The sequence below is a fragment of the Periplaneta americana genome, chromosome 6, assembly GCF_040183065.1.
Source record: "Periplaneta americana isolate PAMFEO1 chromosome 6, P.americana_PAMFEO1_priV1, whole genome shotgun sequence".
Classification (NCBI taxonomy): Eukaryota; Metazoa; Arthropoda; class Insecta; order Blattodea; family Blattidae; genus Periplaneta; species Periplaneta americana.
Genome location: NC_091122.1, coordinates 121862386 through 121879389, shown reverse-complemented (window position 1 = coordinate 121879389; position 17004 = coordinate 121862386). Strand labels below are relative to the sequence as shown.

At 35.4% G+C, this 17004-nt stretch overlaps 1 protein-coding gene and 1 long non-coding RNA gene across 2 annotated transcripts in view; one reads left to right on the top strand and one right to left on the bottom strand.

Moving 5' to 3' along the window:
* The window catches only part of LOC138701690 (uncharacterized), a 333034-nt gene extending 321856 nt beyond the window's left edge, over window positions 1–11178 (bottom strand). Inside the window, exon 1 of the long non-coding RNA XR_011332668.1 lies at window positions 11125–11178. This is a non-coding gene — a long non-coding RNA (uncharacterized lncRNA). The remainder of the gene's footprint in view (window positions 1–11124) is intronic.
* Window positions 1–17004, top strand: part of wake (wide awake) — an 883946-nt gene that overhangs the window by 382847 nt on the left and 484095 nt on the right. The window contains exon 3 of the mRNA XM_069828856.1: window positions 2070–2222. Within this exon, the coding sequence (XP_069684957.1) occupies window positions 2070–2222 (153 nt within the window). The remainder of the gene's footprint in view (window positions 1–2069; window positions 2223–17004) is intronic.

The following is a 17004-nucleotide window of genomic DNA, read 5'->3' as shown; positions in this document are numbered from 1 at the left end:
GGAATTTCTTCATTTTCATTATCTGCCAATCAATTTAGCCTACAATTATGCTTAAAAAAACAATAATTTTTGAGAATTACACTGGTCTACAAAAAAAAACTTTTTGTCTGCTACTGAGGAAATTTCAAGTGTTCTATAGCCTACTAAAATTGATGCGCTAATTCCAGATCTGTAATCAGATTTATCATAGCACGTCAGGTTTTTGAATTATGGGACTGTAACACTAATTTTAAATCGTATTATTCAGTATATAGACTACCTGTATCGTAAAGTAAGAGATATAAATTGAGCTTAGTGTATATATTCTTTGAAAATTGTTATATTACTTTATTTTAAATACATTTATTAGAAGATATACATGTAGAATATGTAGTAAGCACTAAAAACTCTGTTAAAAGTGCTTGAGACCTTTGCTTTTCCGCTTATGTTGGCATGTGGTTGATCGCTGTAGGAACCACCAGAAACCACCCATCATGCTCTGACAGTATTGACTCTGTTACCTGGATTCCATCGTTGATATGTCCTGATGGAATCTTTCACCATGTTCGTCACACCGCCGAGATTTGATGGAAAAAAGTCAAGATGTGAATGAAGAAAGTGCATTTTTAAAGACATGCGGCAACCTGGATTCTGAAATGCTCGAAGTATTTTATATACTAGCTGAGCATAATTATCAGCTAGATAATTTCCTAAAAATCTAACTAACACTAGTACAAATATGTCTCAAGCTTCGAGTTCAAGACCACTCAGTTTTGACCTGAACGTAGTGTCACACATCATAATTAAAAATTAAAAATGTTATTTTAAAATTGTGACGTGATAAAAAACAGACTTCAGATCTGTAATCAGCACACTCAAATTAGGGTTGGTACACTTGTTTTTGTTCAGTAGCGTAATCACAATAAAATAAATGAAATGGATCTAAACTGTAAAAATTAAAAATGTTATTATTTAAAAATTGTGCCGTCATAGAAAAAAACCGACTTCAGATCTGTTATCAGCACACTAGAAATTAGGGTTGGTACACTTATTTTAGTTCAGTAGCAAAAATCACTGTAGACCAGTGTTATTAATGTGCCTTTACTTTAAACCAAAACGTTTACTGGCGATTTAGCCCACAGAACATAACTTTTTCGTGATCCTTCTTGCGTTCATATAATAATAATAATAATAATAATAATAATAATAATAATAATAATAATAATAATAATAATAATAATAATAATAATAATAATAAAACAAATAACTTAGGTAATAAAAATAATATTTTCCCAAGAGAAATTAACTGTTACATAAAAATCACTGTCATTGCAATTTTGTCGTAGTTCTCTCTTCCGGCTAGATGACTACACATATGAAAAAGGGTCTCCTCCTTCTCAAGGGATTGATCATTAGTTGTAAACATTCTTGTTACGCATGAATAATTTTTACACAAACAAAAGTCTGCCTCAATGACGCTGCTATAGGCCCACCAACTCTTTATTACCGGTTGGAGATGAGATCGCTGCTAGCGCTACAAACAGGAAACATGCAAAGAGCTCCGTAGTTCGGACTTCTGCCGTCGGTAACCGGAACTTGGCTAGCCTTTTTTCATAGAACAGAACAATTTATAAATAAAAATCAAATTTTCTTACTTTACAGAATAATAAAAAAAAAATACTTTTTCATGGATGAATAACGAATGATTTCATTACATACGTATTTTAAATTGTATTTAAACAAAACTATGAACAATGATATCATTCGTAACATTATAAAGAAAGTGTATCTTTGGAACACGTTAAAAAGTATATTAAGAAAGCATGTGTTTCGATATTTTCTTTTATTCTTCACTTCTTTGTTTTTAGTTCTTCAGGTGTTTTATTTTTCATTAACAATAAATTTGTGCTTAATTTGTTTCTAAATCACTTCTTTCTTTTATTTGAATTTCTTTTCTCAACATTTTCTCCTATTCTTCTCTGCTCCTTTTTTTCCTTCTATACGCATTTTTCAAAGCAAATTATTCCAGTTATAAATTCCATGAAGGATACTCCACGTTCTCATATCTGCAATGAAACTCGTATTTTCAGGATGTCGACACCAGGTGCCGGTTCCAGCAGCACGGCCCTTTATCGACTCGCTAAGCTACTCAATCAGCGGGGTACGAACACTTTGTCAGCGAGTGGGAATTCTGGAGATGGCTCATCTTCCGCGCAAGCACCGCGACGGCTTAGTTGGGAGAGGTAAGTCCACTTTAAGATATGAAGAACTGAATGGGTATCTCTGTTTTTCTAATGTTATACAGTCCCTCACTTCCAATAGTTATCTATCATCTGCCCCCATTCCTAGCAGCTACTTCAGTCTTTCACCTAGCAGTTACTGCAGTCATATTCCTAGCAGTTAATCCATTCCAACTCCTAGCAGCTACTCTAGTCCTATTCCCAGTAGATACTACAGTGCTACTCCTAGCAGTTACTCCAATATTTCTTCTAGCAACTACTGCAGTCCTACTCCTAGCAGCTAATCTATTCCAACTCCTAGCAGCTACTCCAGTTCTATTCCAAGTAGATACTACAGTGCTACTCCTAGCAGCTACTCCAGTATTTCTCCTAGCAGTTACTGCAGCTCTACTCCTAGCAACTAATCCATTACAACTCCTAGCAGCTACTCCAGTTCTATTCCCAGTAGCCACTCCAGTCCTACTCCTAATAGGTACTCCAATATTTCTTCTAGCGGCTACTGCAGTCCTACTCCTAGCAGCTAATCCATTCCAACTCCTAGCAGCTACTTCAGGCCTATTCGCAGTAGATACTACAATGCTACTCCTAGCAGTTACTCCAATATTTCTTCTAGCAGCTACTGCAGTCCTACTTCTAGCAGCTACTCCAATCCTATTCCCAGTAGATACTACAGTGCTACTCCTAGTAGCTACTCCAGTATTTCTTCTAGCAGCTACTGCAGTCCTACTCCTAGCAGCTACTCCAGTCCTATTCCCAGTAGACACTACAGTGCTACTCCTAGCAGCTACACCAGTGCTATTCCCAGTAGATACTACAGTGCTACTCCTAGTAGCTACTCCAGTATTTCTTCTAGCAGCTACTGCAGTCCTACTCCTAGCAGCTACTCCAGTCCTATTCCCAGTAGATACTACAGTGCTACTCCTAGCAGTTACTCCAATATTTCTTCTAGCAGCTACTGCAGTCCTACTCCTAGCAGCTACTCCAGTCCTATTCCCAGTAGATGCTACAGTGCTACTCCTAGTAGCTACTCCAGTATTTCTTCTAGCAGCTACTGCAATCCTACTCCTAGCAGCTAATACAGTCCTACTCCTAGCAGCTAATCCAGTCCTATTCCCAGCAGTAGATACTACAGTGCTACTCCTAGCAGTTACTCCAATATTTCTTCTAGCAGCTACTGCAGTCCTACTCCTAGCAGCTAATACATTCCTACTCCTAGCAGCTAATCCAGTCCTATTCCCAGTAGATACTCCAGTCCTACTCCTATCAGCTACTCCAGTCCTATTCCCAGTAGATACTACAGTGCTACTCCTAGTAGCTACTGCAGTCCTACTCCTAGCAGCTAATCAATTCCTACTCCTCTTAGATACTGCAATGCTGTTCATCACAGATACTCAAACCCTGCTCCTAACACCAATTTTGCTCCTAACAGCAGGTATTCCAATACTGCTCCTAATATATACTCCAATGTTGCTCCGACAGCTACTTTAACCACAATACTACCACCAATAACAATTAGCTACAATACTGTAATTAATACCATGTTAACACCACTATAGCACTGCCATTAAGGTCAAAATATCATATACTGCCATTAATGTCAATATACTATAGCACTGTCAATATTAAAATACTGATATTACTACTTATTACTAGACAACGTTAGAAGTACTGTATTTCGTTACTACGGTATTAACTCCACTGCCTCCAACAATCTTACTTCGGTTAAGTCAATTCAGTTTACTAGGTCATTAGACATACAAATAATAGGCTTCGTCACATATGATACATTTCAAAAACACAAACAAGTATTTCATCTTTCTATTTCCAATCCTCCACTTTTTATACACCCATAAGTCGTCCAGAATTCCTCCCTACCTAATCTCCTCGTCGATCACCTCTTATCACCCACCAGGGTTCTTTTTCTTCTTCTTCTATCTTGTGGTTACACATTATAACTAGTTTGGGTAGTCGCCTTTTATTCATCCTTTAAATGTGTTCTAAACATATTAATTGTGTTTTGTTTTTATTTCATCCACCATAGTGAGAGTCGCTTCCATAATCTCTGATTTGTTCGTTTTTTCTTCCCATATTTATTTTCCAGCAGCCTGCCACCAAAAAACCAACTCCGTGATTAATACCGTTTCTTTTTATATTTCCTTCATTTTCAATTATATCACTACTATAATATGTCACAGAGTGGAAAATTTTCAATGACAGTTCTTTTAAGAGACGAGTCCTTAACATAATATGAATTGAAAAGTTCTCTGCCATTTTGTTCCTTTGCCCTTAGAATCCCCAGAAATAATTATTTTACATGATAATTTTTATCCCATTACGTTTTAATACATTATTTATAAATACACATTTTATGAACATTAGTTTTCAGTCCCAATAAAAAATTTGCAGAATGTTTCTCCCGTTTGCAGTTGAAGAATATTTTAATAATAAAATAATAAATCACTAAGTAACTGGTGTTTTCCCATGCTGTTACCGAAACGTAGAAGAGCGCAGAACTCTAACACCTGAGTACCGTGAGGCATAGAGCGGAACGTGCAGCAGGCAGTGTTTGTTTACATATTTTCCCTCATTACTGTGGTAAATGCTTCTGAATTTACTGCGATGTGCAATTATTTCTAGAAAAAAGTCAATTTCCCACTAAAAAAAAAAAAAACGCAAAGTGACAAAGGAAAATTCTGTTCCTCTTATCTTAAGGAATAATTTTGTAATGTTATTGTCATTGAATATCTGCCACTCTGTATATTTTCTTTTGTATGTATATATTTCGACCACATCATACTCCAATTATTATGGAAATAATTATCTCTTCTCTCTTATACATTTATTTCCTTTTACCTCATCCATTGTTCCCTTCAATCCCAAATCCTCAGTATGCTGAATGTGCTTTCTTTTTCTCAGTATTAATTGCATCCTGTTGACCTCCTCTAAGATATACATTTTGTTCTCTTTTAAAGTTGATCTCTAAACGACATTTATTGTATTCCTCTATTAACTTGTGGGTTATAGTCATCATAGTGCCCTAAATAAGAAACAAATGTACCTACACGAACCATTAGAACATTCGAGGAATCATTAAGAAATAAATTACCATCCTTCTCCTAAGTCATCTTCCTCTTATTAATCCCTATCTCCTCCCCTTCTCTTCCTTTATCTATTTTTTGTTCAAGTTTATGCCAGACTTCAACGTTATACAAACTTCAAGTATTGTCCTTAATTTTCTTACCATATCATATTATGTAATATGAAGCTCTATTGTACGTACCCTACAGGCATCGCTTACTACAAGTAGGCTAGTTCCTGTCGCTTTACATGCCGATGATATGGGTGTAGAGCAAACTGTACACAAACAGGGAAATGATGTAGGAGAAATGGGAGTTCCATGGAGATAACAATGAGGAGTAGAAAGCGAAGTGAACACGCACTTTTATCGGACATGTTCATATACTCATTTAAAGAACACGACCAGGTTTGCTCAGTCAGCTTTAAAAAGTTTTAATCCACGAAACGGAAAGTTCTTATTTAAGTAGAGAAATGTTCAAACCTCCATTCGCTCCCTGAAGTCCTTGACCTGAAAGTATTAGCTTGTCTTAACAGCCTCTCTAAATGCCTACGTTTATTAAAGACGCAATGGAGGTAATTGAAAAAGCTAGTGAGCAAACGAGAAGTGATGTTAGGAAATGTGTTTCTTTTTTTACCTCGAAAAGCCCAGCATTACTAGAGTTACGTGCATATAATGAGTATTTCACAGTTTAACGTGGTGTTTCTAACAAGTTATAAAGTACATAAAAGTACAAATAATTGAATTTAATTGCGCTATATTGCGAAAGACTCTCAACCCTCTATTTAATTGAACTTCTTTAAAGAGTAAAGTTAAACTTTCTTTTCGCAAGTTCACATTTTTAATTAAAACCACTCCAAATTATAAAGATTAACTAGCGGATATTGAACATAGAAAAGAACATAATGACTGCCTTCATAAAAACTCTTCGTATATTGTCAATTAATATATCCATCATCATCATCATCATCATCAACATCGTCATTATTATTCCAGATACAGAATTAAGAAATTATTCCACTCTAATCTCAATATACATATTTTTTCGTTTAAATTAGAATCTTCTCAAATTTTATGAATCGTAACAGAAGTATACCAAGCAATATAAGCATGACAATAAAATTGTCTGACAAAGTATACAAATCAATTTCATTGATACTGTTATACCAAACAAAATTACCAACAACATGGTCCAATAAATCAACTAATAAAGACAGCTGTTCGATGAATGAAACTATCTGGAACCAAGAAAGTCTAGATAATTTAAATTACATTAAAATTTGCGTAAATCATACTAGAACTATCTATGGTCTAGCCTACATGAGTCAGCAAGAAGCAGAAGATAAGAAGCAGAAACAAGGAAGCTTTACGGGAGATCAAGAGAAGGTGCGGTTAGCTTTCAGAGAGGACGTCAGGATGCGACAAGGATGAGGGGTGAAGAGATTGTGCTTTCGTCACCATAGGGCAGCATTTTATCGCTGACGGGTAGATTTAAGGGCCAAAAAAAGTTACAATCTTAGAAGTTGGTGAATGTGCGGTAAGAAATAAATAAAATGTCTGAAAAAAATTGCAATATAGTAGTTTGGGGATTTAATGTTGTAAATCGTGTTTAGTGTGATGAAAGAGTGTTTAAGGGAACTTGGATATAGAGATCAGTTAGGAAGTTATAGAATTGAAAAGGATGTTGGGAAATTAAAACAGTGGCTAGTTAATAAATATAGATGCCGACAGAAGTTTATCGTTAAAGAAATAAATCTTAGAAAGTGATGTAGTGAAGTTTATGAAAGATGATAATAGTGTGAGTAATTACAATTTTTGATAGATTATTATGAGTGTTGCTAGAGGTTAAGGAATGGATGATCAAACTAAAGTGAACTAGATACTCATGTCAAGATTTAACAAGATTATTATAATGATTTGTATTAGGAAGAAAAAAGGATCCCAATGCGTAAAACCGTGTGAAGTGTTGTGTTAAATTTGAAATATTAGTATAGACAGTTAAAATTTAAGAGCGATAATTTGATAAAGTAATAACGATCAACAGAATAATATACTGTAAAGTAGAACGAGTAAGATGGGACGTAGAAAGACGGAATTATACAGTATATACATTTATGTTAGTAAGAATAAAATGCTGAAAGGAACGTAAATGTGGAACGAAAAGATGGTGAATATTTAAAACCAGTAAGGAGAAATTGACTGTTTGGAGTTAAGTTAATAGCATACTAATTGTAGGTAAATGTCATAGAAAGTTATGGTGTAACCCGTATATATAAATGCCATGGTACACTATAATTAATATAAATGTTGATGACAATATAAATAAATAATATACCAGAAAGACCATACAGAAGAAGAATGAGGAACTTTCAGCAAATTGCAAAAGTTTATCAGTCTGCAACTTACACAATATGCTTTACTATACGCAAGAAATGCACTGATTGATTGGTCTATTGATTGATGATTCACTCTCATTTATTGAATTTCCAAAGAAGAACAATCCTACTTCACCCGAAGGTACATTATGGTTTGAAATACATTTTTGCCAATAATGATCTGTCTAGTCTATGGTATAATAAAATTATTCATAGTATGAATGCATGCTATCTTAGAATTAATGTTATACAACAGAAATGTAATTAACATTACGCAACATAAAACAGAGCACATGAATAAAAAAATCTAGAAAATAAAAAATAAAATTTCAGACTTTTGAAAATATACCACTTTCAAATAATAGGAAGTATTTGTAACTATAGTTACTGGTAAGAGTTTTATGATTTTTACATCATGCAACACAACTTCGGATATTAATTCAGAAATGAAAATCCTGGTGGAAGTAGGAGAGTGGGAAGGCAAGTTAAATGATGGAAACAGAGCATAGATTCGACACCAACATTGAAAACTGATTCTAAATAACCATGACTGGTAACAAGAAAAAACTTATTATTAAGAAAAAGAGTACCCGAAGTTTCTAAGACGAGCTTAATCCAAAGGATAAAACTCATGGAAAAATTCATATCCTGGGCATAAAATATAGAAGTTGCCCATGAACTGACATCAGAGTAAGCTCTGTGGAAATCTACCGTCAGCCAATAATCGCGAATAACTTATTATGAAAGCGTTACATATAATGAAAAAATGCATATTCTTCTAATTTTACAACTCAAAAGCACAGCTCCACCCCGCTACAGCTATTACTAAAAAAAATTGGGATGAGCATAAAGCAATATTTTGTGACAGATGGAATTACGAGGGCCTAATACTCTTTGAACTGGTTCCAAATGGGTGCGCTGTTAATGCTCAACTTTATTCCGAACAGCCCGATCCAGTTAACGCAGTTCTGTTCTTTTTTTAATACTCCACACTAGTTAATCAAAGGAGAGTTCCACTTTAACAGAACAACGTGCGACCGAATACAGCTAAAATAAAACCGATACATAATTTAAGACCGTGATGGAATCATACTCTCGCAACGTCGAACATATTAATTCCGATATTGCGCCTTCGGATTATGTTTCGATTTATAACTCACTTTTTTGTGGTGAACGAAATTTTCAACGCTATAACACACTCGAAACATTAATCCTTCAGTTCTATATGTCAAGGAATAGGCGCTGGTACAGCTACGAGATCAAACTAGGCAGTCAAAAATGACTGACAGAGAACCATGATAGCAATTATCTCCATTCTGAAGACAGTATACTGGAACTATATACAGAGTGTTTCATAATTCCTATTACAAACTTCTAGGCACTAAGTAGATAAAGTTTTGATTGGGAACCCATGTCCGGAAATGTATCGTTTCAATGCAAAATAAGTTCGATGATCGATTCGATTTAAAATCTTCTGCTTTGCGGTACGCAAACTACTTAGTCCCCTCTACAGCCCATAGAAGTTTGTAATAGGAATTCTGAAACATCCTGCATAAATACTATAAATAACATTTTACATTAAACAAATTATGTAAAACAGCGACTGAAATAACGGGATGTTTTACTATAGGGTCATTATACAATCTACTCTTTAAATCTTACATGCAAACATTCTCAAAGGGCAGATAAAGTTTTTTTTTTTCTTCCACCATATTAATAATGTCAAAACAAGTTGTTCTACAAATTTCTGCCAACTCGAGCACAATTACTTGAGACGTAAAAAATAAGTTTCCCTGGAGCCTTTTACAGAAAGAAAACAATTTCATTGGAAAAAATTATTGCGCCAGATACAACTGTTGAGCTATTTTGCAACATATTTCCCATTGGAACTGAGACATTTGTCACACCATGGGATCGATAGAAGGGTGCAGATGGCTGTCACACACTGGTTCCGATCTCAATCGGCAGACTTGTACGACACAGGGTTACAAAGATTGAACCTACGATATGACAATTCCGGTGAGTAATATCCTGTGTTGGAAAATAGCTCAACAATTGCTGTAGGTCTAACTGTTCCATTAAATCTTTCCATGAAATTGTTTTCTTTCTGTAAACGGCCCTAGAAAAACTTATTTTTTACAGCCCTCGTAATTCCGCTCGAGTGGCCAAAATTTGTATGAGCACTTGTTTTGACATTATTAACATGATCTGTCCCCGTGAGAATGTTTGCTTGTTAACTCTTTCCATCTCGTCACGACTACTTATTCCGAAACCTTATTTTTTTTTAATTTGATATAGCCTAATTGGTACGCTATCATTTTACTCTATCAGCTCAAAAATGTATTTTTTAATTTTATATTTGAAATTATACTAGCTACAGCCAACGGCAACACATACTATCGATAGCATAAACTACAAAATTTTACATTTATATCATAGGCGCACTTTCCTAAGTATGTCAGGTGAAGAATATAATGCGTGCAGTTCTGCGTTGTGTAACTTTCTCCATTCTCCTGTAATTTCAGCCCTCTTAGCCCCAGATACTTTCCTAAGAACCTTATTCTCAAACATCCTTAATCTCAAAGTACTCTAATAGAATAAAATATTGACTTACTAAAATATGCAGTAAACTGTCTTGGAAATGTATTATTGTATCATCTTCTCATTACAAATATTCCGCTAGATGGCAGTAGTTGTGTTATGATGAGCTGTTCTCTTGTTACTAATTGTGCCAACAATACAATTTTCATTGAACTGTGGACAATTACTATTCAAAAAGGCTCTGTTGTTTCAGTTTCATTTTTACTAAAATAGTTGCATTCTTCTTCAATTATCAATAAATATTAAACAATCACTGATACGTAACTATCCATAATCTCATACAGCAGAAGTTATAACATAACCTAAATAATATAAACAAGATAAAAGATAGAAAACTTTTAATTAAGGATGATGAAATAAACATGAATAATTTTAAAAGATACAATTATTGAAAGTACAATGTTGGCAAACAAAGAAACAAATGCTAGGGAGGTGTTAAAACAAATACAAGGCAGGTGATAAAAATTGTAGGATCAGCAACCATGATTGGTTGAAACACGTCGTTCCGTACCGTTCTATTGATCAAAAGTAGTATGACGTAGTAAAAGTGTAATAGTCACCGAAAAATATTTCCTAGCGAAGTGATATAGTTTTTATTGATTTTCTCAAAACATGATCAACTGGAGATAAGGTACTTATGAAATACACGGTTCAATTGAATTTTTGTGCAGAGTCCCTCCCACCACCCAGTACTTCAAAGAAGTCGGTGTCTATGATTTACAGTAATCATGACCCCTTTTATCAAGAAGCAAATTTTGCATCCTATTCCCGTATCTATTTCAGTTCTCAACACAGAAAGCTATATTAGGTTTCTACGATTAACAGATCTACTTTGCTGTGTTCCCGTACTCACCATCGTTTGAGGCGCCTCACACCCTTCTTCGCGTCGGCTTCTGTCGCTGTGCCTGAAACGACAAGGCAAACATTGTTCATTAGCTTGCACAGTCGACTGAAACTTGATTGCCTGGCACTGTTTACATAAAAATTTGGCGTCGAGACTCATCAAGTCGTCAGTGTAAACAGAGTTCAAAATATGTTATAATGGTGACGTGACATTATTCGTTATAAAATGTGTTGTGGCTACAATTTATCCGTCATAGGGTTCGATTTCCAACAAGAAGTAGTGCAGATTTAACTGTTTTAAATGTACTTTGTCTTCTATTTGTCTTGCGTTGTGTCAAGAGAGTTCCATGCTTTACTTATTCCCTATGACGAGAAGTATATCGCCAACGTTGAACGAATATGCATATACCCGAAATTACGTAGACGGAACGGACATGAGCATAAAAGTTAGAGATTTTGGTGTTTTCAGGAATTTAACTCAGACTTGATATTTATTCAATTATTTCATCATTGAACCTCAGTTACAGGCGGAAAAAGGAAGAAAAGGTCGCAGGACGGAAGAAGGAATAAAAAATGCTGAAATAAATGCTAATAAAAACAGAAACGGTTGAAAGAGAAATAAATAATGGAAGAGAAATAAAGAACGGAAAAAACAACGAAACCATAAGGAAAAATTCATAATGAAGGAAGATAGAAAGAATGAAATAATATAAGGTAAAAGGAGACAAAAGAAAGACAATACAGACGTACACGGAAAGGGACGAAAAACGACAATAGAGAATAGAAAAGGGACGAAAGGCAACAAAGTGGACGAAAGACTAAAAATGGGGACAAGAGACGGCAAAAGAGAAGGACGAAAAAGGGGACGAAAGACGGAGAGGGACAAAATACGAAAAGTGGGACGAAAAACGAAAAAGGGGACGAAACATGAAAGAAGGGACGAAAAAGATGACGAAAGACGAAAAGGGGAGACGAAACATGAAAGAAGGGACGAAAAAGATGACGAAAGACGAAAAGGGGAGACGAAAGACGAAAATAGGAGACGAAAGGTGAAAAGGAGAGACGAAAGGAAAAAAGGAAACGAAAGACGAAAAGGAGGACGAAAGACGAAAATGGGGACAAAGTCGAAAAAGAGAGACGAAAGACGAAAAAGAGAGACGAAAGACGAAAAAGAAAGACGAAAAAGGAGACGAATGACGAAAAGGGGTACGAAAAACGAAAAAGGGGACGAAAGATGAAAAAGGGGACGAAAGACGAAAAAGGAAACGAAAGACGCAAAAGGAAACGAAAGACGAAAAGTAGTAGAAAAAAGAAGACGAAAAAGAGAAGAAAAATGAAAAGAAGACGAAAGACGAAAAAGACAGAGGAGCGGAAAGCGAAAAAGTAGGCGCAAAAGAGACGAATGACAAGAAACGGGACAAAAGAGAAAAAATGCAAAAAAGGACAAGAAACGGAGAAAATAACAAGAAACGAGACAAATGAAGAGAAAAGGGACAAATAAAAAGAAAATTGACAAATGAGAAGGAAATCCATAAATGAAAAGAAACAGACAAATGACAAGAATAGGTACAAATGTGAAGAAAAGGAATAAATGACAAGAAAAATGGACAAATGATAAGAAGAGAGACAAATGAAGAGAAATGGAACAAAGACAAGAAATGGGACAAGGAAAAGTGGGACAAAGAAGAAGGAACAAATGACAAGAAAAGGGACAAATTAAGAGAAATTAAAAAAGACAAGAAATTTAATAAAGACAAAAATGGAACAAAGAAAAGAAGTGGGGCAAAGAAGAAGAAACAACAAAGTTGGAAAACGAACAAAAAAGATCAAAATTAACAAGGGATATAAATTAAAAGTGAGAATAAAATAAATAAAATTAAGAAAAAATTCGGAATAAATGAGGAGGAAAGGAACAGAGGAGGAAACAAAAGACAAAGAAAAGTAAAAGTGAGGACAAAGAAAATTAGAAGGCAGAAATAAAAGATGTAGAAAGAAAGAAATGAGAAGTAACAAAAGAATGAAACTAAAGATGAAGAGAAATAAAGTGAAGAGGAAAAATATGGTGCACATAAAAAAGATCGTAAAAATAGAAATTCATTAAGAATTAATTTTTGTGAATAATGACATTTATTTTAATTATTTAATTCACGAGAATCGATACTAAAAAGTATATTATTGTTATGTGAAATAACATTTCAATTTATTTGTTCGTAGTAAATGTAAAGAAATACCATCCCTTAGGTACAGATGTGTTACCTATATCACTTTGTTGGTTATTCCGGGACAAGAAATTCCGCACACTTTCGATTTTATCATAGGTTAAATTTCGCAGTCTCCCATCACAATGTATCTATCTACCAACATACGCATATTTCATTCCCAACCCTCACGAGTGTGCTATTACGAACGTTTTAGGGGTAGCTGGATCTCATACATCCAACCCTCTCGACGGTGAAAATGTCCTAGCCATTTCCTTAGTGACGTTAATGGCTTCCATGCTTTGTATCCTAGCAACGGTTTCACTGCTTTACCAATCGCTATACTTGATTCAGTCAACCCGAAAAAAAAAATCAGAAATTGACTTCTATTGCCACCAAGTCGTGATAAAAAGTTATATAGAGAACGTCTTATCAAGTTTAATACTGATGGGTTTTAGTGTAAGTATCAATAGAAATTATTTCATTGAAAAATATTCAACATCATATATTGATAACACTAGTCGACATCAATTTTGCTGACTGCAAAGGAACAGCTGATTTTTATTAGTTTGAAGTTTGCTGAATCCATAAAATCATATCCATTTTTCACCATCACGTCAAGTTTTTTCTCATGTTTCGCCTGCTGCGGCTTCCTGTGAGAATGGCCGCCGTTCACTGAAAATGTAAAACCGACTCAAACGTTCGCTGCTACATTTGTGGCTGTTTTACAACACCAAAGCGAAGGACAAATATATCAGACTTTGTATCCAAAGGATATCATGCATATTTCGGGGTTAAACTAGGCGAACAGGACAAATGCTGGGTATCACATAAAGTGTGTAGGACATGTGTTGAAAATCTCAGACAGCGGACTATGGGAGAGAAAGAAAACCTGTTTGTGTTTTGGGGAATAGCGAGGTCACATGGAAGACTGCTACTTTTGTATGATTAATGTATCAGGCTTTAATAATAAGTGAAAACACTTCATTCAATATCCTAACCCAAGTCAGCTTGACACTACACAGCAAAGACATTCCTATGCCTACGTTCACCACATTTGAAAGTTCCAGTTCTAGTGAAGATGAATCTAGTGTACCGGAATAACCAGATAGTGATGATTATGATGAAGAAAGAACACTGGGAAAAGGAAGAGTGGCCTACCAGAGTTGAGTTTGACGTTAGCGACGAGAATATCCAGAATGAACCTGTTCGTGAATCCAAAAAGATTATATTACCCCCACTTCATATAAAGTTAGGCCTCATGAAGCAGTATGTGAAGGCTCTGGATAAAGACGATGCTTGCTTCAACAGTATGTGCTCTAAATTTCCTGTACGTTGAAAGATGAAATTCTCGACGGACGACAAATAAGACTTCTAATGAAAGATATGCCTCTGATTGAAGTTCTGAGTGCTATGTACAGTAGTGGCAAAAAAAACCGGACCCACCCTTGTAGCAGATTTCAGAGCCTTGTTCACTGCAAAGCGTCGGTGCATATTTACGTTTAACTTCTGAAATCTAATAAATTATGAGTGAAGAGCGTAGACCCTAATAACGATCATCCTCCGCGTAAAGGAAGAAAGACGCAGTTTTCAGGCAAGAACGATTTCCTACGTTAGGTGCTTATGTTGCAAATGTGTTTGCACTGTTCGCGACGACTTATATTTGTGAAGCTGCATTTTTATTAACGAAATTAACAAAGTCTCATATTCGTAGCAGAATGTCGGATACACACTTGTCTAATTATCTTCGGTTAATGACGGCTAAGAAAATTAACGCCAAAATTCATGAACTTGTTATGAAGAGAACGCGTTGTCAGCTTTCTACGAAAGCAGTTTGTTCCTCGAAAATGTAAGCTATAAATAAATCTATTCGCTCTCTTTTTTCTCTTTCCGATCTTTTCCTTCTTTCCTCGCATTTTCTTTCTATTCCTCTTCTTCAAGGTATTCGTGAAAATTATTTTTGTGCCATTCAACTCGTGCAGACGGCTGTTTTTAGGAGTCATTTTCTTTTTACATATTCACTGATTTCGGCCAGATTGTTCTGAAAGTTACCTGTCCACGCAAATATAGTCATCTTGAACTAATCTTCTGTGAAGGATTTCGCCGTTTGTCAGCAGACTGCTGGTCTAACAGGTCTATCTAGAATGACTTTAGTATCAGATTCTAATCTATACAGGCAACGTAAGTTAAAAAAAGAGTCTTTTAAAAAACTCAGATAGTCCGAAATTTCACTAATCCGAACACGCAAGCCTCAGTTCCACTTAGGATTATCGGCTTCCTCCGGTGTCAATTAGAATTAAAGCTTTAACAGCAGTTGGATTACAGTGCAACTTTTGAGTGTTTCAATTATTGTTTCATTGCCTGTGGAGTGCGCACTGGTTGCTTCCTTCTACAGAAACATACTCGTAGATGACTGAAGTACGTCACATATAGAGATGTTCAGTAATTTAGTTTCCCGGTCTGGCAACTTGAGAATTTGGTTACTGTTGCGAATTTCACATTAAAAGTTAGTGTGCTCGCTTCTCTACGGATGTAAATGGTCTGAATTCTTGCGGATGTGCACCACTGACTTAAACAAGCAGCACGTTTTCATTAGATAATGAATATCTTATTTAGCTTGAAAATTATTTTTTCATTTGTCTATAAATTATACTTGCAAGGGTTCAGAAGTTATTTATCACACTATTAAATGAAGCATGGATATTGAATATCGTGTATGTTGATATTTTCACTGAAATAGCCCTGCATGTTTTTAACATTACTTGAACCAAAAGTGTGATTTTGAGATTGTTGTAGGCTATGAGTAGGGCGGTTTATTCTAAATTATTGCAAGAATTACCTGCTTGTTTACATTCAGTATCTATTATCAATCTGTTTAGCCGAAAATTATGCATATTCTCGATGGAATATACATTTTGCAAGATTTATTTTAATAGAAGATGAAACAAAACAATTAGATTTTATAGCTTCGTATTATCATTGTAATACGTAAACAGAACTGAAACATAACCTTAAAATTATTAAGACTCACAGGAACGAAGGAGTCGAAAGAATAGACGCGAAAGAGACAAAGGCGCAGAAGAGACGAAAAGACGCGAAAGAGACGAAGAGACGCGAAGGAGACTGAGATGCGAAAGAGACGAGACGCGAAAGAGACGAAGAGACGCGAAGGAGACTGAGATGCGAAAGAGACGAGACGCGAAAGAGACGAAGAGACGCGAAAGAGACGAAGAGACGCGAAAGAGACGAAGAGACTCGAAAGAGAATAAAAGGCGGGAAAGAGAAGAAAAGACGCAAAAGGGAAGAAAAGACGCAAAATAGAAGATAAGACGCGAAATAGAACAAAAGACGGGAACTAGAGAAAAGACGTGAAATAGAAGAAAAGACGCGAAATAGATGAAAAGAAGTGAAATAGAACAAAAGACGCGAACTGTATGAAAAGACACGAAATATAGGAAAAGATTCGAAATAGAGAAAAAGACGCGAAATAGAGGGAAAGACGCGATATGGAGGAAAAGACGCGAAATAGATGAAAAACGGGAAATAGAAGAAAAGACGCGAAATAGAGAAAAAGAAGCGAAATAGAGGAAAAGATACGAAATAGAAGAAAAACGCGAAATAGAGGAAAAGGCACTAAATAGAGGAAAAGACGCGAAATAGACAAAAAGACGCAAAACAGAGGAAAAGACGTG